We start from the raw sequence: 22,240 nt of genomic DNA, 5'->3' as shown, positions 1-22,240 counted from the left end.
CATGTAAAAGAGAAGGCCTAATTTTAAAAATAAGTGCAAGTTATAATAAAGAAACTTACTAATTTATCAGCCTATCAGCTTACAACTAACTTTGCCTTTGAAAAAAGAAAAATATGAAAAATTATTTCTTCCAAATGTATTTTCAATTCTTAAAGGAAACAAATGGTGCTAAGATGATATAACAAATGACAGACTCAGTTCTCAACAGAAAACTTAACCTTGCAATGTGCAGTATATATTGGTTTGAAACTTCAGGCAATAACTTGGTAAACATCATTATTAAACCCATAAATGTTTCCTTCTAACATGGAACCTAATTTTCCATAATAAATGTCTATGGGGAAGTATAAATATAATATCACATTAAATTTATAAAATCTTAATGAAACAAAAGCTAGAACATCTTTAAAGCTAAGAATATTAATGGGTATATACTCTATGAAGAATGCACCACAAAGTGAAAAGGATAAAATTGGATTTACTGGCATTTGTTATTTGTGGAGACGATTAAAAGCAATTTAGTAAGGAGAGAAGAAAGTGTTCAGCCAAAAATTTAATATGATTGCTGGTTGGTCAGTCTGTCATTTTTCAGTAATAACTTTGTTAGACTCTGAATTCCTTAAACAAAGCCACAGATTGTGGAGCTAAAATAAACACTTTAATTTTTATCCAATGTATATAGATGATAGATAGCTATAGATAGATAGATGATGATGAGGTAGATAGATAGATGATAGATAGATAGATAGATAGATAGATAGATAGATAGATAGATAGATAGATAGATAGATAGATAGATAGATATAATGACCCTAAGGTACAAGTGTTGGTAACTTAGTGGATGGCAATACTAATTCCTAGTTCTGCAATCTTTTGTCTCTATACAGTAACAAATAAATTCTGAATATAATGTAAGCTCTCAGATTTTTAAAATGTGACCACAGTATTTATATATGCACACTTAAAAACTGTCTCTTAAGGCTTTAAAAATTGCCCTATACTTTAAAAAAAGCAGGTGATTCTTTTTTTTTTATATTCCTTTATATTTGCCAATTAAAAGATCTTTATCAATCATAATAAATGATTCATCCTTAAGCAATTCTGGACACAATACTGTGCTAAACAATTCTGAAACCAATCAAAAACAATTAAGCTACTTGCTTCAAGAAATATTTGCTCCTAGAAGATAAGATTATGAACAGCTAAAATACTTATCAAGACTAATAGCTTACTGACTTACTATTTGCCTCAAGGCCCACCCTTGCTGTGCTCACCAATACAAAGTTAACATGCCGTAAACTATGCCCAATCCAAACCAGTTTCCCATGGTACAAGACCTGCCTTAAAACCATCCACAGTCCATGACCTAAAATGTTAGAAATATCTTTTTTTTTTCTTTTTTTTATTTTTATTTTTTTAATAATTTTTTTTATTGACTTTGTAATAATATTACATTAAAAATATATATGTGAGGTCCCATTCAACCCCACCCCCCCCCTCCCACCCCCCCTAACAACACTCGTTCCCATCATCATGACACATCCATTGGATTTGGTAAGTACATCTTTGGGCACCTCTGCACCTCATAGACAATGGTTCACATCATGGCCCATACTCTCCTCCATTCCATCCAGTGGGCCCTGTGAGGATTTACAATGTCCGGTGATTACCTCTGAAGCACCATCCAGGGCAGCTCCATGTCCCAAAGACGCCTCCACCTCTCATCTCTTCCTGCCTTTCCCCATACCCATCGTCCACCATGTCCACTTTTCCCAATCCAATGCCACCTCTTCTATGTGGACATTGGATTGGTTGTGTCCATTGCACCTCTATGTCAAGAGGAGGCTCAGATTCCACATGGATGCTGGATGCAATCCTCCCATTTTCAGTTGTAATCACTCTAGGCTCCATGGTGTGGTGGTTGTCCTTCTTCAACTCCATCTTAGCTGAGTGTGGTAAGTCCAATAGATCAGATTGTAGGTGCTGGAGTCTGTTGAGGCTCAGGACCTGGCTATCACATTGTCAGTCCAGAGATTCAAATCCCCTAAATATATCTTAAACCCCAACATTAACTGCACCTCCAGCACATTAGCATGAAAGTCTTATGAAGGGAGATCCCATCTGAGTCCAGATTCATCACACATAAACACCATTTCCAAAGAGGGGCCATCCGCCCTGGTAGTTAACCCCATCGGCCATGACCATAACTCCCATGGGTCTCTTTTGACTTTCCTTTTCTGGAACAACACTAAGACTCTGTCAAGCTGATTCTCCATTATTGCAGTAAAGCTAATAAAATCAGCTTTTCTTGTTCAGCAGGTGTTTGTGATGGTCTTTGGGGGAGGGGAGAATCAGCAGTCACATGCATATGACAACTCCTTCATTCTTAATCTTATTTTCTTTTCCTGTTCATGTTATGTTACGGCCCCACCTCTGACATAATGCTAAAACCTTATTTAGACTATGACATTTTAAATAACTAGAAAAGCCAATATCTGATTCAAATAAATCTGTCATTAACCAAAGAAAGGAACATTCATTTTAGTTTGCACTCAGTATTGACTCTTAAAAGTATTGCTACAAGCATTGTAAACTATTCTATTATCAATAGTTTGTGGGGGGTAGAGGAAGGGTGAAGAATAGGTAATCTATTTCATCCTAAATCTCAAATGGGCAATAAAGGGCAATTGTGAACATAATTTCTATAACCCTGCTGGTTTATTTAATCCTCCTTTTTACTATCAGTAGGCCCAAGCCTAAAAAAACCTTTATTCATTATTAATTTAAACTACAGAATCAAACTATATTAAAAGACATTAAAAGATCAATACTCTGTTTTACTGGATCCATAGGACTTTCTGCTGAATGCTTTAATGAATACATGATTTCAATTTATTCTTGGATATTTCAACTAAAATATACAAGCAAGTACATTTTAAAAGTTGTAAGGATGTAAATAAATTATATAACTCTGTTGAGGATGTTCATAAATAAATAAATTTAAATATTCTTAAATTCTTTTTTTTTTTTTAAATTAATTTTTTTTATTGACTTTGTAATAATGTTACATTAAAAATATATATGTGAGATCCCATTCATCCCCACCCCCCCACCCCCCCTCTCCCCCCCAACAACACTCGTTTCCATCATCATGACACATCCATTGGATTTGGTAAGTACATCTTTTAAATTCTTAAATAATTCTTTTGTCAGACTATGTCTTCAAAAATGTCTTCTTAGCCAAAAGATTTTCATCAGTCAGTAACGAATTAAAATTATGGAAAGAAATTTCATGTAGACATTGTCAGCACTTTTTGAAAATCATTCTATTCTTGTGTCATTGGTAATAGTGAGATATTGACAAACCTCATATGTTGCTGGACCAGGAGTAATCTCCTTGGAATCTTCAAAACGCTTTGATGTTTTAACAAATAAGGGTATGGGGCAAGATTTCTTTAAAACAGGATTGTATGTTGTAGGCCCTAAGAGTAAACAAAAGTAAAAATATAAAGGTATGTTTTTAAATTATTGATTTTGGTCACATGAATATTATTTTCAGGTTCATATTCTTAATGTATAAATCTAGCCACAATCTTAGACCCATTCTTTTTTAATACTTAAATTTATTCAGTTTGTGGTTTGAAATAGTATGAGCAAAAAGAGTGACATCTGCTTACCCAATAATTAAGTGCAGTACAGTAGTAATTTTAAAAAATATATACCCCATCAAGAGATACATACATCATAGAAAAATGATACTTACCACTTTTATTTCCTAAACATTTTTTCACTTATTTATTGAACAGAACTGAATTACATTTAGAAATATGAATAGGATTTAAGGAAGAAGAAAGGAAGTTTAACTGCATTCTAGGCATTAAATGTGATAGAAGCCAAGACACAGAGATGGAATTCCCCTGGACGGTTTGGAAGTAGTAAATAGATTGGTTGAATGGAACAGGGCCTAATCTTAAGGAAGCATTTTTTACTTAGCTCAGAGTTTTTCAAATTGTAGTCTATAATTTCCCCAAATCCCAACAAAGTGCCTAAGAAACATTGTGAAGGTAAAGTCCAAACTGAAGAGGCTTGAATTCTTTTCATTTGAAACAGTTGTAATTAAATATTTTATCTGTTTGGGTTCCAGGATAGGTTTTATTTAACAAAAACCTATTAATTTAAAAATGGGGAAGTAGATGTGGCTCAACTGATAGAGCATCCACCTACCATATAGGAGGTCCAGGGTTCGGTACCCAGGGCCTCCTGACCCATGTAGTGAACTGGCCCACGTGCAGCGCTACTGCGCGCAAGGAGTGCCGTGCCACGCAAGAGTGTCCCCTGTGTAGGGGAGCCCTACGTGCAAGGAGTGCACCCCTCAAGGAGAGCTGTCCCAAGCAAAAAAAAGCACAGCCTGCCCAGGAGTGGCACCACACACAGAGAGAGCTAACACAGCAAGATGATGCAAGAACAACAAAAAAAGAGACACAGATTCCCGGTGCTGCTGACAAGGATGCAAGCAGACACAGAAGAACACACAGTGAATGGACACAGAGAACAGACAACAGGTGGAGGTGGGGGAAAGGGAGAGAAATAAATTAAAAAATAAATCTTAAAAAAAATGTAAAAATGCTTTTCTAAACCACTACCATAACCTTGAAGGTTTGAGATGAAAGATTCATGAAGAGAGTGGTAACTTAAGAAGTAAATTCTAGCAGTACTCTCTAGTGTGGGATGTCTTGAATATGGTCTGCTTCGAGGATACTGTAATGAGAATTTCCTAACAGCAGTGAAGGAAAGAAAGAACAACTCAGAACATTTTCTGAGAGATGAAATGAATATTTAGTGATTAGAAGGAGATAAAAATGAATAGTGTCTATGAAAAAGCTAATGCTGTGAAGGAAATAAGAAAACAAGGAAAAAGGCACCATCTGGAAAAGAACATCTTAAGCCTGGTTTTGAACCAGTTGTGTTTGAAAAGATGGCAGGATATCCAGTAGAAATGTCCAGAAGATATTTGGAGATACATGACTCTAGCTCAGATGAGAGAGCAAACCTAGAGAAAATGAATGGAGTTATTTACTTGGGGGCAACAGTTGAGAAAATTAAATAACTTAACCTTGGGACTACATTTAGGAAGGGGAGAGTGAGGAGAAGAGTTAAAAGAGAGACTACTGAACAGAATCTAGCTAGTACAAGTTCAAAGAGAGAAAAGAGGGAGAGGTTATTTTTAAAATTCATATCTTAAACAATACTTACTGAATTTCTATCACATGTCAAACATTGTGTTTCAAGAAGGTTTGGAAATCTGCTGTATAAAATGTTTCCATAGGATATAAGACTTCAAAGTGAGGTTGCCACAGAGCATGTAGAATGTAATGGTAGCAGTGATGATGAATTAAACTAAATTAGAGGACATTAAAGAGACACTGTGAGGGAGGAAATAGAAACCTGGGGCATAGAATATTGATAATGAACATTAATAGTGAAATAAGAGAGTGTGTATAAAAGTATGAAAACAAAGAAAATTAAGGCCTCTGTATTTCCTTAGCAGATACACAATGCAAAACCACTTACTTTGAAGAATATATTCCTGTTGATGGTTTAAAATCTAAAATGTTTTTAAATTGTTAGGTTCAAGATGAAACACTTTTAATGCTTTATCTTCAATAATATAGGACATTTCAAAATTTAAAATAAAAGAGGACATATAGGCTCTAGCTCAATCAGTCCAAAATCAATTTATTAATGGTAATGATATCAAAAATTATGAAGCCTTTAAGTGAAGGTAATTGTGTTTTGATCTACCAAGTAACAAGTAAACTGTTGTAGCAAATATTTTTTTGAGGGTGAGTCACTGATTTTATTATTTTACTTATGATTTTTATTATTAGAGTGCTTTTGTGTTTACAGAATGAAATCATGCAAATAGTGCAGAGTTCCCATATACCACCCTCACACACAGTTTTCCCCATTATTAACATTTTGCATTACTGTGGTACTTTTGTTACAACTGATGAAACAATATTATTATAATTATAATAGTTCGTAGTTTACATTTGTCCATAGTTTACATTAGGGTACACTCTGTGTTGTACAATTCTATGCTTTAATTTTTACAAATTTTTATTCTGGTAGCATATATACAACCTGAAATTTCCCTTTTTTTCCCACTTCCAATTAGAGCATTCAGCGATGTTAATTACAGCAAATAACATCTTACTGTAAAACAATAGTATACACTACTTTGGAATAATATAGACAAGATTTATATTTCTACTTCAGATAAACAATGAACACACACATATATAATCTTTCCAGATATACTTTCATATACATACTGAACTATACATGGGAATATGTATCAGTATCCAGAAAAGAACCCAATCACCTGGAACTGGGTATACCTGCAGCTAATTGAAGATTGCAACTTTATAAAGGTTAATGCAAATGGTAAGAGTATTATCCAAACACCATTGTAACATTAAGTTGCCTTTTCAATTATGAAGAAATTAGCCCATCTCCTGCCCTTACCATCATGCTACCACAACTGATAAATATTTACATTCATGGTTATAACTCATTAAGAGAGAAGAAATTACTGAAATGTAGTTTAGTGGATTTCCTTTCATTGGAATTCCTTTGAGGAACGTTAAGTGAAGCAAAACTTCCTTTAATATGCATCTTTCTGCATGTCAGCACTTAGACTGCTTTAAGCGATAGAGTATTTTTAAAAATGGTTTATTGTACTTTATCTTAAAATATATTTTCAATTACATATACTACTGCTTATATGATACAGGTCAAATATTTATATTGCTTCACCAGCTCTTATTCACAGCTGAATTATGTAGAAACTATCTTCTATTTATTTACCAAAATGCCACATTTTAATGACAGGTCATGGAAGAAGAAAACTTCTCATTCCAAATCAAACACCTATGAAAAGTCTGTCTGAATCATGACTAGTCTATAATGGGAAATGCAAGAGCATGTGATTCTTATAATTACATATTTTCCAGCTCTATGCCAACTTACACTCTATGAAATGTCAACCAATGCTACAGGGCAAAAATGGAAGAGAACAAGAACAATGTGTAATTTAAAATAAAAATCTATGCTTTTGGCTCTTCAGTATGACCATTTTGGTCCATCAGAGTGGACTCAGAAATAAATGCTTCTATAATTAAAGCTGTTAAGTATCAGATAAAAAACGGCTCTCTTCATAATGAGCTAAAGTTTTTAAATCATATAGTAGTCCTTTCCTCATGTGGAGGTAACAGAAATCTACTGAAAAGTAAATACCCCATATTTGAGCATATCTTGAGGAATTAAGGAGCATTTAGGAAATTGTTCATTGAACTGTACTGCATGACTTTAAAACGTCACTGAGAGAGTTTAGATCTTCATGGAACACATTTTCTCACATTTATTATTTAGCTTTACAAATGAAGCAACAGCAAAGACAAATGATTAGTAAACAAGAAGGTATTATCATCAATGTCAGAGCCACATTTAGGTTTAATGCTCTTCTACTGCTTTAAAAATCAATTTTATTTAAATAGTACTTCAGATTAAAACCACAGAGCTTCATGGTCTATTAATTTGGGTTTATCGGTGATATGGAAAAAAAACACAGAGAGTCATAATAATGCATAAACTTTTAACCAAAATTCCCATGTATGATTTAGTGCTCTGCTAACTTCTCTGGCTAAAAGCAAAATGGGTATTACATGTTCTAGGAAATAAGATTTTAAATACTTATGATGATATCTTAAAGTTGTTATAGAGTATCTAGGAATTATTGCCAACACATTCCCTCAGAAATGGGCTATTACAATGCACTCCAATCTAAGTAGACAGAGAAATGCATTTATTGGAGTCTACCTAACCCATGTACCTGTTAAAACCTGTTTTTCTAGCATTGATTAAGCAGTAAGGCTGTCACTATTATGACACTTAAGTACAAAGTCACAAGGATTTGGCTTGACTGAAATATCACTTTAGACAGCAATCTCTGTTTATCTGTCTACCTCTAAGTACATATTTATCAAAATGTACATCCATAAGCTCTGTCAAATGAGGCCTTTGAACTGCTGGTATAAAAAGCTACTTTCACTCTCTGATAACATAAGTACATTGTACAAACTTAAATCACTTTTGCCAGTGTTGTAAATGTAGGTATAACACTCTTTCTGTATGAATTACAGGAAACAACTGGAAGGAAGGATAATCCATCACCTAAAACTGCTTTGAGGCAGGTGGTCTGTATGTAACACATGAATGATTTTATTCATGAGTAGACAAAATTGTCAAATAATCAGTAAAATACGAAATTGTCTTCAAAGTAAATACCTCACAAGTGACCTGAAATAATAGCAGCAAATTTTTCTCTCATACCTGAATTTTAATTTTTATATTCCATTGTTCTTATTTAAAGTTTTGGAGCTATAATACCAAGAAAATCATATTAGCAAAAACAGTATACTTAGTCTCAGCAAATACTTGAAGTTATCTTAGATCACAATCATTATTTTAACTTTCAATTAGTGGTGAATTAGCAAGGCATTCTCTCCCAAGATTGGCACTTATCTTTAGGAATTTCTATGTAAAATTCAAGATAATTCAATGCATTTTTGTAAAACATGTCATGTCATGAATCAAGTTAGGCGGAGTTTTAAAAATATAAACTTCATTTCAAAAATAATTAAAATGTTTGATATTAATCAATCTAAACTCTTTAAGAGAGCTATGGTAATGACCTATGATTTAAAGCAAGAATTAAAGAAAATGACGTATTTTTACTACTTAAATTGTGACTATTTGCCATTCTCCTAACTTAATAAAAATTTTCAGGTTTCTAAGTGTTTTTGCATTTGTATCTGCCACTAATATCTTTATTTGTGCAGCACAGCTAGGAGAAGGCTAGACTCAGAGTTCATAGATTTCTAAAAGAAGAGCATACATGATAACATAGTGAGGAGCCTATTCAACTAAGGTTAGGGAAACGGACTTGGCTCAGTGGTTAGGGCGTCCCTCTACCACATGGGAGGTCCGCGGTTCAAACCCTGGGCCTCCTTGACCCGTGTGGAGCTGGCCCATGCGCAGTGCTGATGCGCGCAAGGAGTGCCCTGCCACGCAGCGGAGTCCCCCGCGTAGGGGATCCCCCATGCGCAAGGAGTGCGCCCGTAAGGAGAGCCGCCCAGCGCGAAAGAAAGTGCAGCCTGCCCAGGAATGGTGCCGCCCACACTTCCCATGCCGCTGACAACAACAGAAGCGGACAAAGAAACAAGGCGCAGCAAATAGACACAGAGAACAGACAACCGGGGGAGGGAGGGGGAATTAAATAAATAAGTCTTTTTTAAAAAAAATTTAAAAAATAAAAAAAAAACTAAGGCTACTAATTCATTCACAACTTGAACAAATTCTGTATCCTCAAGCAAATATACTTTCTTTTATTTTCTATAAAAAATGAAGTGTAGAATGTTTTTCATGCATTGGTGTCATCAAATGCTTTGCTTATATTCATCAGTGATTAAACAAGAACTATGAGATTGACCAATGAATATGTCAGGAAAGTTCTTGCTTTTTTTTAGTAGACCTAAACATAGACGTAGATTTTAAAACTAAATAAAATTAGTTTCTTCACCCTAACAATGTTCTTTGTTATATTGCTGTGATCATATAATGTAAATATTCTCCAACCTTGTTTCCCACACAATATTCATGTGAAATAATAGCAGGTTACTGTGAGGATCCATCCAAATTCTTCCCTTGCAAGCTTATTATCAACTACCTCTAGTTAATTTTAACCAAGATTAATAACGGTGAGGTGTTGTCTTTTTTTAATGTTAATAATGTCCATTTCCAGAGAGTTAAAGGTTTTCCTTATCTGGCTTCAATACTCATGACTCATAGGGCCTATGGACATGTTTCTCCACTGGCCTTTGGCTGAACTTAGGTGACTTGAAATATCAAGATTGGAAAACAAAGAGGGTCATATGCGGCATCATACATTTTAAAGTACTCTTTCAAAGTGTGGTTCATGGATCACAGGCATCAAAATCAGCCATAATTGTGTTAAAATGCAGATTCTTTGGCTCCATGTCAAAATAATAAATCAGATTCCCTGAAAGTGGGGCCAAGAATATGTAAACAGATTGATTTAAATTTCTAAACTTCTACAATTTTTATTAAACCTTCTCAAATTTATTTAAACATTAAGTCCGTTTTTCTCTCAAATAATCTCAAGAGTTAGTGATCCAGAGAATAAACCTTTGGAATGCTGGACTAAACTATATATTACTCTAGGATTTATCTGAGTTTGTGATGTTTCTGTGCCAATATATGGTCGAGTCTCAGTAAATTCTAGTTGAACTGAACCAAACTATACCAAGAAAAGAGTCAACTCATGAGTCTCCTATAATCTACTCCTGTGGTGTTAACTAAGCATTTAAACCCATAATTTTAATTTACTTTCTTATTCAAGAATTATCCAAGGAAAGAAATGCAAGTTTTGAAGTTACATTTATATTTATCATGTGAAAATGGTATTTAAATGTTTGTATGCTTATAATAATTGTCACTTGAGAGTAAAGGGAATATTAGGAGGCTGACAATATTAGGATAGGATAGAGACTTAATTTTCAGTGTATATACCTTAACATAGTATAAATTTCAGTCATGAATATGTCATACTATTTCAATCTTGGGCAAAGTGTGCAAACCTTAGTTCATAGTCATAGAAGATGCAATTCTCTGATTATAAGTATGTTCTCATCTCCATTTTGTTATAACCTATTACTTTCCAAAATAAATCTTAAACCTAAAATCAAATTCAAGCTTTCTTTAAACTAGCCATATAAGTTGATTAATTCTCTTAATTTCGTTACTCCTTAATTTCCTCTTTTGCAAAATCCTGATAAAGAGGTTCAAGGAAGGTAAGCAACTTTCACCCAGTCACATAATGAGTAAGGAGGAAATCAACCTTGGAACATCCCTCAGAGAGAGGAAGAGAATACATTATTATTACTCAAATTTTATAGGAAGCTGAGTTAAGCAGCAAAGCTGTGATTTGGCCCTATAGTTTATAAACAACCATTTTCACTACTTCATACTGCCTTCTCAATTTTCTTCAGTTGAAAAGACTAGAGATCCCATTAGTCTCTCACACTTTCCCAAGCCCACTGAATTTTACAAACAAATAGGTTAATTAAGTGAGAATGTTACACCTTTTACCTAAATATGGCATTTTCCTAACAGGTAAATTATGTCTAGGAGATGCAATAAATTGAGATCTATTTGACTTTGTTCCTGGATTATTAATTCATATTATACCAAAATGTCATATAACTTTGGTTTCACACATGTATTTTAAGTTATAATAAGTATAGACACATTTAAGGAAAACACAAATATCACAATTCTAATCAAGTTGCCTTCAAATATCCATATTGCCATATTGCTAGTGATCAAGGTTGCCATGCACTGCTACTTTGTAAGCCTGTTATAAACAAGGGTAAAAATAATTTAGGGTTAAAAACTATTTTCCTAGAATCCAAGTAGCCTTAAGTCTCATTTTTTTGGTGAAGGCTGCCTCTCTCTGGCAGGATGTAATGTTTCATATTCTCTGGGGAACAATTTTTTTCTCTTTCTCACTTTTATTTAAACTGGTAGGAAAAATCTGCATAATATTCTAAAATAATTAGATTAAATACAGTCTTCACCATTTCTGTAAGGGCCACATTGTTGGCTACATGTTTGGAAAAGTCTTCATGCCCCAAGGAACAGCTTCACTCACCTAAGCAAGCAAGTATAACCAGAGAAGAAAATGGTATTTGTGCAAGAAACAGAAATCAAACAGAATAAAATTGCTCAAACAGTAGGGTGATGTTAGCTGTCTCTTTTAAAAGCTGAAATCATTATTCACTTTACATAGAGTGACCTCTGCTGGTCAGAAAATGCTTATTAATAGGAATGGCACCTACCAGAAAGGAGCTGTTAATCTTAATTTTCTGAAGAAATTACTCAAAAATACCGAGTGTGTCATAAGATGACGCCTCTTCCTAGTCCCTTACAACAATGCAAGAACATTTCCTATTCTAATATGTAAAATGCTACCTTATCAGAAACAGTAATAATAGAGGGTCATAGTAAACATTTCCAATAACCAATATTACTGTTTTTGTTTTGGCCCCAAAGCTACACCAAAAAGCATTAATTAGAAAACTGAAGATTCTCTTTTTTTATGATCTTAATAACAGTTAAAAAGCTTTGACATGAAATATACCTGTAAAAACACTTAAGAAAGTTGCCTCTAAAATTTTTGATTAAGAAAATTATCAACAATTCTGATGAGTAATTATTGCAGTTATCTCCCTCCTCTCCTTTTTTTTTTTTTTGTCTTTTTGCATAGTCCAAGAAGAAAAAAAAGAGAGAAACATATTTGGTCTCTGCTTCAGCAAATACTGAAATCTATTTATATGCAAATAAGCTATCCATTATTAGTATGAGAAGAGACTTGTGTATAAAGGGAGAAATAAATTATCACTAGAAACCATTAATGCAATCTATTTCAAAGCATAACATTTGCAAGAGCCCTTACTCATGTAATATTTGTTTAAGCCTTGAGGGGAAATGGTGAGTTCTACGCTTAAATGAGACCTGATACTGCATTATTTCCCATGTCAATTTGTTTTGTAGAGTGTATTTATCCTTTCCTTAGATAATTGTAACTCCAATGAGTCTTTTTAGAGAATTTCATCTTTGAAGTCAAAGTTCTATGCATTTGTCAAATAATGCCAGAATTCTGGAGGGAGGAAATATTTTTGCTCTGTTAAGAATAATCGTTATTCCTTGAGATATAAAAACATTAGCATTTATTTTATACTCTAATAGTATTAATGTACAAATAAATGAGTTTTAAGAGTGAGAAATATGAGTCTTTCTAGAATAAGATGAATTTTCATGGAGAAAAATAAAATAAGCAATTTTCAAGAGAGGCCATAAAATAATTTCATGTGTTTTACCCATTTTTCCTTTGGGATTTCTTGTTTAGTTCTTCTTGTATTCAGAAGTTCTTCGTAAACCTAGACTTGAGTCCCTGCCAGTTTTAGACTCTGCAGGTATCTTTTTCCTTCTGTCATCTACTTAACATTCTAGCATTCCCAAATGTGAGCTGAAGTCCTTAGTTTTGATATAATCAAGCTCATAGTTTTTTTGTCTTGTGATTTTTACTTTTGAGGTTTTTAAGAATGTTTCAAGTTGCAAAAGTATTCTCTGATGTTTTCGATTAGCTTCATAGCTTTACAATTTCATTAAGTGTTTAATACATCTGAATTTCACCTTTGTACTTAGTATTTTATAAAGACCTAATCTTATGTTTCCATATTATATAGTAATTTAGTCCTACTAAAAACTTTTCCCTTTACCCATTGATTTGTGGTGACATCTTTATAATAAATTGTTTTCACATATGCATGGTACTGTCTATTCCATAATTAGTTTGTCTTGTTTTGTGCCAAAAAAAGAAACAAAAACATTTTATTAGTATAGTTTATATCTTAATGAATAGAATGAGAATTTCCACTTTTTAAAATTCTTTTCTTGGCTATTCATGTACCTTCATGTTTATATATGCATTTTATCATTCCAGTCCAACTGTAAAAGTAAGTAGGATTACATTATATTTCTTGATTAATATATAGAATTAGTATAAGTAAATCAATATCTTTATAACCTAAAGTTATCCCATCCAAGAACCTATATTAGCTCTTCATTTTTTCATATAATAATCTACATTCATTATATCAATTAAGATATTCTTTAGGAGAATTTCTAAATTCTAAATTCCATAAATTCCAGTTATGGAAACTGTCCTCTTAGTTAATTCTTAGAAACTTTATTTGCTCCTATGAGTTGTTCTTTATTTCTTTATTACTTTTTTATAGATGACTGTAGGTGTAGAGACATTTTACTAATTACGTAAGTCATTCTTATATCCAGCAAGTGTGCTGAATTTTCTTGTTAGTTCTAATAGTGTCTGTATTTACAAAATGTTTCATGGTATATGATGCTATTATCTGCAATAAAAGATTGCTTTATCTCTACCAAGGGGTAGGGGCTCAACGCCCTAATCATAACTCAGTCATGCCCAGGTACAGATCAGATTACAAGCACAATCCAGTATTTCTTTTTGGAATTCATCAATTATATCAAACTGCTACAGATGCCTATTTTTCTACCCCTACCATTCTTCCTGCTACCAATTAAGAAAAAAGAACTTCTGGAAGTGAGGATGAGGTATTGTGGAAAGGAAGTCAGATATTCTACTTATACTAAAGTGAAGTCAGCTAATTAACCTATTCTTGCCTCCACCAACCACCATAGTAGAGAGAACAAAGGATAGAACCACTTAAGTAACAAAAAAAAAGCAAAACCAAATTAAATATGAATGTATACCAAGGGTCACCTGGCATTTGAAAAGAGTTAGCAGCATGAAATATAAAAATCAAAATAAATAGAAAAACTGACTCTAGAGGAAAAAGAGTTTAGGGAAAATTAGAAGTTAAAAAATTAGATAAATAATATGCTAAAATATATCTACAATAATATTGAATCTATAATACAAAGAACAATCAGAGAACAAGAATGTTCTCCAAGAGTTTATAATTCAGACAAAAATAGGGGAATAATGAGACTTTGGGGGGAATGTCTCCAGGTTAAAAAAAAAAAAGGTATGTTTAAACTTGGAAAAAATAATAATCAACTCAAGAAAAAAAGAAAGGTAATTTAAAGTTCTACATAACTTTGTAAGAAAATAATGACCTAAATACAAATGCTAATTAAAATTAGCTAAACCATGTGACATTTAACCCAAGAATATTCTACTTTGAGAGATCTAAGGATTATGACAGAAGCATAGAAAGTTAAACCTTGCATCCTACTTGCTTCTACTAGCACTGAGTAATTTTTAAAGATTTTCTCTAGGAATGTGAATGAAAAAAGCAAAAGTCCATTGCTTTTCTATAATCTCTTCTGTACAGGTTGGTTTGTTGCCATGTGTATATGTTACACACATACACATACATATACACATAATACATACAGATATGTATGCATATATACAATGTAACTGTCCTCCCAGATTCCTCCTGCAACACTTTCTTCTCATTTAATCTGATGTGATGTTTCATCAGCTTCATATGAAGTGTGAAATATTATGTACATTGAAAACAAAAATTATATTTAAGCCTTGTCCCCATCTCTGTGGCTTCTAAAACTATGTTCTTCAAAGAAAGAAATGAATTTTCTTGAAAAGAAAGGAATTATACTTCAGACTGAAATATCTTAGGTTTTAAATATATTTGAAATTCACTGTGTCATAAGGTGAAAATTAGACACATAAGTAGATGCAAAATTATCTACAGCTTGATTTCTACAGTAAAATATTGAAAAAGGTAATCTTTTGTAAATAAATATAATAGGCATATTCTATGTGCATGTGTATGTATATTTATATATCAATGATATGTTTATTACATGGTTCCATAACAGTTTTATATTTACTTATTTAAACCTATTTAAATATTTATGTCCCTTAATAAGACCATTTGGAAATTAAAATATATTTTATATTAGTACTGTTAACTGTTACTAATTTTCCAGCATGAGTTCTGCTGTATTTCAGTGAAAAGGTAATATGTTTGCTACATGAGCAGACTAAAGACAGGCAAAGATGACGATGTCTATTAGGTCATTTATCAGACATACACTACAAAATTGGAATTAAAGCTTTTCTGAGCATTGAAGGAATAATCGTCAAAGTTTATTCTGGAGAAATAAAAATTTCATAGAATGCTGATATCACAGTGGTCAAATAAATTGGGGGGAAGTTGAATTAAACAAAGTTAAATATGTTTGTTTATTGTAGGTCTTATCAAAGCCTTTGACAGCCTAATTCATATATAACAAAAAATCATTACAGTGTAGGCATTTCTAACCTATGGTTGACCATGGCTCCTTTTTTCATTTTCTTTTTTTCACAAACTTCTCATAGAACTAGTGTTTGTGGAACACACTTGGTAAACTGATTCTCAGGATAGTCATTCTAACCTCCCAATTTCTTCTGTCATTTTCAATGCACTTCTGAAATCTTAGATTAAATCTTAGCCATGATGCTGGTTAAAATAGCACAAATGAAAGCAGAGACAGAATTACAATAAAGACATTTTTCTATTGTTATCAAAAATTCCAAGTAAATTATAGTTAAATAGTTCACATTAAAAAGCCATTTATATCATCTTTGGTTTGGGATATTACGGAACTGTGCTCCTTTCATTTGCATAATCAGCCATCTTAAGCAGATGCATATTAGTATCTAGTTAAACAATAGCTTTGTGAGTTTCAGCATGGAAAGTCTTCAGATGACTGTAAAGTATGAACCAAAGAGTTTCATCAGTAGTGAATGGCATGTCTGTAATTGTCCACAGCTGCAAGGAACATACTCATTATATTCTCTTCAACCTCTCCTCTAATTAAATGAGAATTTTAGCAGTATAGTGGCTGTGTCGAGACTGAAACTTGTTCAGTAGAATTGTATATTGTACATCAAATATATATATATATGGCTAACAAGAAAAATGAGGTATTCTTGACATCAAGAAGTTCATTTATTTATAAATATTGGTTAAAAAAAAGACTTTCCATTCCATTAATTACACTTTTTATTTTTATTAGTGTATTAAAAATTTCTTATGAGGCACATACAAAAGAGTTACCTAAGGAGGTGAAAATCATTTGCTTTTATATTGAAGAAATCTGTATGTAAAATTATTTTCCAAGTTGTGATTATCTTGACCAACTTATTCAGTTCCCATGTCGTACAGCCAGAGTAACTTACACATGCTTCTTACAAACAGACAAACACTAAGGATTTAATCTCGGTGGAAGGCTTACTTGGCCCACAAAATAACTTCCAAATCTGAGGCACACCTGTTGAAGCAGTTGACCAGAGTCGAGAAAAATAATACATGAAGGAAAGCTCAGTGGGAGTTATACCATCTGTTTGACCAAATTGAACAAAACTCTCAGAAGAAACTAAGGAAATGCTACTACCATGTCAGGCTATAGAAAATATCAACAAAACAAAAAACAAACAAACAAAAAAAAACGAGCATGCAAACAAAAAATATCTTTTCTCCAGAAATATCTTCAAGAGAATTGAAAGAATTCTGATAAAGGAAAGCTTGTGTGTATGTGTATATATGTGTATAAGAGAAAGCAAGAGAAAGAGAGAGAGGGAGAGAGGAAAATTTGGTCAGATAGGATTCAGAGAAAGAGTTGATGGGCACTGGTAGACTGTAAGGAAGAAATTGTGACTTTTGCTATCTTTTAAACAAAGTTGGAGAGTGGAATACAACTTCTGTCACATAAAGAAGCTACCTTATTAATTAGAGTTCTAATTTAGTTAGAACTCTGAAATAAGATTCATTTTGTCAACCTTATCAAAAGAGAAATGTGTTAGAAACTGGGATTAGACATGCACTGTGTAATAATGCTGTACTTCTGCAGACTGATTTCTTGGGAGGAGGTATTTCCCCTCTCCTATCAGGCAGGTGCTTAAAGCTATGGTGAAGGTAAATGAGCTGGACTGGAACAATCCTGCAGGTGGGAAATTCAAACCAGACAAGCTCCAATATCATGGAACCTCCTCAGGAACACAGCAAAGGAGGAAGTCAGGTGAAAGAACATAGGACAAACACTAAAGAAACCAGACAAAACTGATATGTGGAATCTAAGCCCCCTCTTGACATAGATGTGGAATGGACACAAACAATCCAAGGTCCACAGGAAGGAGGAATACAGTAAGGATTAGAGTGGACTTACTGATATTCTACTCATGAACTACTGTGGTTAGTAACTGAGAAAATGTGGCATTGATGTGGAAAAAGTGGCCATGGTGGCTGCTGGGTGTGGGGAATGGGAGGAGGAGATGAGATGAGATGTGGAGGCATTTTCGGGACTTGGTGTTGTCCTGGGTAGTGCTGCAGGGACAATTATCGGACATTGTAGATCCTCCCATGGCCCACTGGATGGAACGTGGGAGAGTATGGGCTATGATGTGGACCATTGACCATGAGATGCAGTGATGCCCAGAGATGTACTCACCAAATGCAATGGATGTGTCATGATGATGGGGGAGAGTGCTGCTTTGGGGGGAGTGGTGGGGTGGGGGTGGTGGGGGTGAATGGGGACCTCATATTTTTTTAATGTAATATTTTAAAAAATGAATTTTAAAAAAAAAGAATGTATCACAAGCGAAAAGAAGCATAGTCTTCATAAAGCAAATTCATTTTTTTCCTAAATGGGTTTTGTTTCAGGCATTCATTTCTTATAAAAGAGATAATGAGGAAAGTCATGCTATTATTTTAAAAGCAGCATTGCTTTTGTTTTGTTTCCTTTCAAAGTATGTAAGACAGAATATTAAGAATTAGTATCTATAAGATTTTGGGGATACTGTGAACAATAGTTGTACTGTAGATTGATGCGCCCAGAAAGTTATATGTGTGTGTCCTCTTCCACACCTAGCACTGGGCCTTGGTACAGAGTAGTTGCTTTTAAATATTATCAGACTGAACAAAGAAATGAGATCAGATTACATACTTTCAGTGCCAGGGTTTAGGAAATGTTTAAATTTAGACCATTGTTTCTAAATTATAGACTTCCTTTTACTTACCCAACCAAAGAAATATGAGTTTACGTCATTATTCTGGAAGACTAAGATAAAGCAAAGATATAAAGATGTTTCTGAACTCTTCAAAGCACTAAGTCTGAGATAAGTCCTTTTAAAATGGATTTTAGTAGATAGGTGCAAGCTATAGGTGAAGGAAACAGCATAAGCAAAGTCCTTATATAGCAAAGCATAAGGTATGTCTTGGAAATGTAATACTTAATACAGTAAAATAATAGGATAAGGGGGAATGGAGAATAGAGAAAATAGAACTGGAATGGAAAGTTTGGGAACAAGGTACATAGGCCGAAACCTTTGTATTTAGGTAATACAGTGAGCCATGAAATATAGGTAAGTTTGGTGGTTTGGTGCTGTATGTATCAGAAAAATGTGTTCTTAAACTTAATCCACTCCTGTTGGTGTAAGCCCATTGTAAGTATGATTTTTTGATGAGGTTACATCACTTAAGGTGTGATCTACCTCAGTCAGGATAGGTCTTAATCCTTTTACTGGGGTCCCTTTATAAGTCTAATGAAATACAGGGAGAGAAAGACATGGTATCAAGAAGTGAAGTCAATGGAACCCTGAAAAGAAGGGAAAGGCCAGGAGAGGCCACCATGTGCACTGTCATGTGATGGAGAAGACAAGGAACAGGATCGCCAGCAGCCAGCCCCAGAATGCCAGTCTTTGGGAAGAAAGAAATGCCTTGATGATGTCCTGATTTGTACTTTCACTTAGCCTCAAAATTAGGAGTGAAAAATCTACACTACTAAACCACCTCATTGTATGGTATTTGCTTGAGCAGTCAAGGAAACTAAAAGAGTGAGTTTGGGAATTTCATGATCAGAGCTGTGTTTTAGGAGACCTTTTAACCATTCATCTTTTTGCATATATGAGAAAAATAAAGTCTTCTGAGATTATAGTAATTTTTTTCTGTAACATTATTTCCCATAGAGTAAACTTAACAATTTATCCACATTACTCAGAATATGTAGTATTATGCATTATGTATATTATGTAGTAAGATGTAGTATTCTGAGTAAAGTAGAATATGCTGTGACAGGAATAAGCCCCTAGCTAGTTATCGTATAACCTTCTTGATATCAAATGATACTTTGTTGGGAGAAGTAGAGAAAAACAGAGGAAAGATAAAGAATAACTAGTTTATAGTATATAAACTATTCATTTATATAATAAATTCATATAAATATTTAAATACAGATGTTTTGATTATATTACATATTTGCCAAAATAGTAATTTTTATTTGAATAATAGTTTTAAATTGTTGAGCTGATTATCCATGTTAGATTTCTATTTCTATTTTCAGAAAATTGAATACGAATCATAGGTGAAAAACTCCAGTAAATTCCTTCTTTTTCTTTACTATCAGTCTGCCACATAAAAAAGCAATACAATTCTTTTAAAGGTATTACTCCAATTACCAATGAGATTTCCATTCTTCTTAGTTACATTGTGTTAGTACTTCCAGAAATAGTCACTTATAAAATTGCCTATACAGTAAGTTTAAAACCATGCAACTAATGGCTTAAGAAGAGATCTAAGAAATGTCCCTGCAATACAGTATAATTTATGAACTTATACTGACACTTCAACTAGGGCCTAAGCCAGAACTGCTTTCAGTCAAATTTAAGCCATACTCACATCCTCTGAGTGCTCATTGCAGAAAAGTAAGAATAAAATTACACTGAAAAGTGTCCTTAATTAGTTCAATAAATCAAAATCACATCAGTAAAACACAATTACAGTATTTTAAATTTTATTCCACTTTAAATCAATCTATAAAATTATGTGTTAATCTTTGTACAAAAGATATTTTTTAAAAACCTAAAGGTATTTTTCTTCCTTCTTCATATTCTCCTTTAGTCTATTGATTTCATTAAATTATCTCATATAATCACAAGACCTTTTAACTATGATGCAATTATAAAATATCATAACTAGATATATCTCATTAAGATAAATATTTTACCATAAAAGGTCTTTAGTAAAATTAATACTGTCATAAATAAAATGTCAGGGTAGCTGTTCTGTGAATATTTATAGGAAAACACAACCTTTTATTAAAATTTAGCAAAAGTTTAGGTAATTAAACAGCCTTATATTAATTTACATAGCACTATATAGTTCAATGTATCTCATATATATGACTTTATCTTTTCAAACTTTGAGTCAATTAAAATGCAATTGAAAGAATAACGAAATGTAGCCTCTCAAAATTACATTAAATTTCAATAATTTTTTGAAAAATGAGTTAATCTTAAATCTGGATTTCTGTTCTTCAATGCAGTAACAGAAGATGATAGTCACGTAAATGAATTTAGCTTTTGGACTTAAGCACCTCATCTTTTTTTTGTAAAAATTCTTGAATATTCCACTGGCCCACTTCTGAGTAATCTTATAAACTTTACATCAGGTTCAATTTTCTCTATACACATAGTCATCTGATAATGATAGATGAAGTGTGGCTGAATAAAACGTTTTGAAACAGATTCATGAGTATTATAGACTGTCTAATTACTTTATTCTTAAGGCTTCAATGCATCTGTTTACATTGTACACATGTAAAACCATGGCAATTTGTATCTTTTACTAAATTAAAAAACATCTTAAAAATCTGAAAATAAAAAGATGTATCTAATAACTTTGCTAAAATGGTATTCTTATTTAAATCCATAGGTTTTAAGGCAAAATTTGACCCACAAATGAAAATAATGAGGAGTAGCTATAATTCATCATAGAGTATACACACAAAAGAGCACCAATGTTCTGGATCATTGTTGTGTCATGATTTAGTAAATAGTAGATAAAATTATGAGATAAAAGCATATCTAAAATCTAGTAAGCTAAATCATAAAGGTACCAATGCAAATAGTAGATAAAAAGATGACAATAAGGGGCTTAAACTAATTATATTTGGCAGCATTGTTGCTATCTTATTTAACTTTTACTTACTCACTATGGCAAAAGGCACAGCAAATTTACCTAGCTGTGCACCTTCAAGGTATCCCACAAAATATCAAAGTAACAAGGAATTACATGAATTTCTAAAATACCCCCATTGCATCTTCTGATTTCTGCATCTACTGGACCTTTTATTGTTACTATATTTTAAAGTCTTTTATTTTTTAACTGAACTAGTCTTTCTGGTCTTAAGAGCACACACAATTTATTTCCCAACACGCCTTCAGCCCTTATATATGTCAGTCATCAAATTAAGCACTTGTGTCATTTAGGAATGATTTTTTTTGTCTCCAAATAGAAAACTCACAGATGGGTGATTACTTCTCTCACATGACAAGAAGTCTGGGGCTAGGTGGCTCTTGGTGATGGTTTAATACTCAACGATATCAAATTAGGAGTACATATGATTCTATCACATATTCTTTCATGTTGGCAAGGTGGTTGTCACAGTTTAGGTCTCACATCTGTCTCTGACTTCATCCCTCGCTTCTCTTCCTCTTGCTCACTCTATTTCAGTCACACTGACCTCCTTC

At 33.1% G+C, this 22,240-nt stretch overlaps 1 protein-coding gene across 1 annotated transcript in view; it reads right to left on the bottom strand.

Annotated features, from left to right (window-relative positions):
- Positions 1-3,134: 3,134 nt before the first annotated feature.
- The window catches only part of STPG2 (sperm tail PG-rich repeat containing 2), a 352,190-nt gene continuing 333,084 nt past the window's right edge, over positions 3,135-22,240 (bottom strand). Inside the window, exon 6 of the mRNA XM_071215533.1 lies at positions 3,135-3,482. Within this exon, the coding sequence (XP_071071634.1) occupies positions 3,322-3,482 (161 nt within the window). The 3' untranslated portion in view covers positions 3,135-3,321. The remainder of the gene's footprint in view (positions 3,483-22,240) is intronic.

This window comes from Dasypus novemcinctus, chromosome 1 (assembly GCF_030445035.2).
Source record: "Dasypus novemcinctus isolate mDasNov1 chromosome 1, mDasNov1.1.hap2, whole genome shotgun sequence".
Classification (NCBI taxonomy): domain Eukaryota; kingdom Metazoa; phylum Chordata; class Mammalia; order Cingulata; family Dasypodidae; genus Dasypus; species Dasypus novemcinctus.
Note: the sequence above shows the minus strand (reverse complement) of the source record. Positions and strands in the feature narration are given on the sequence as shown.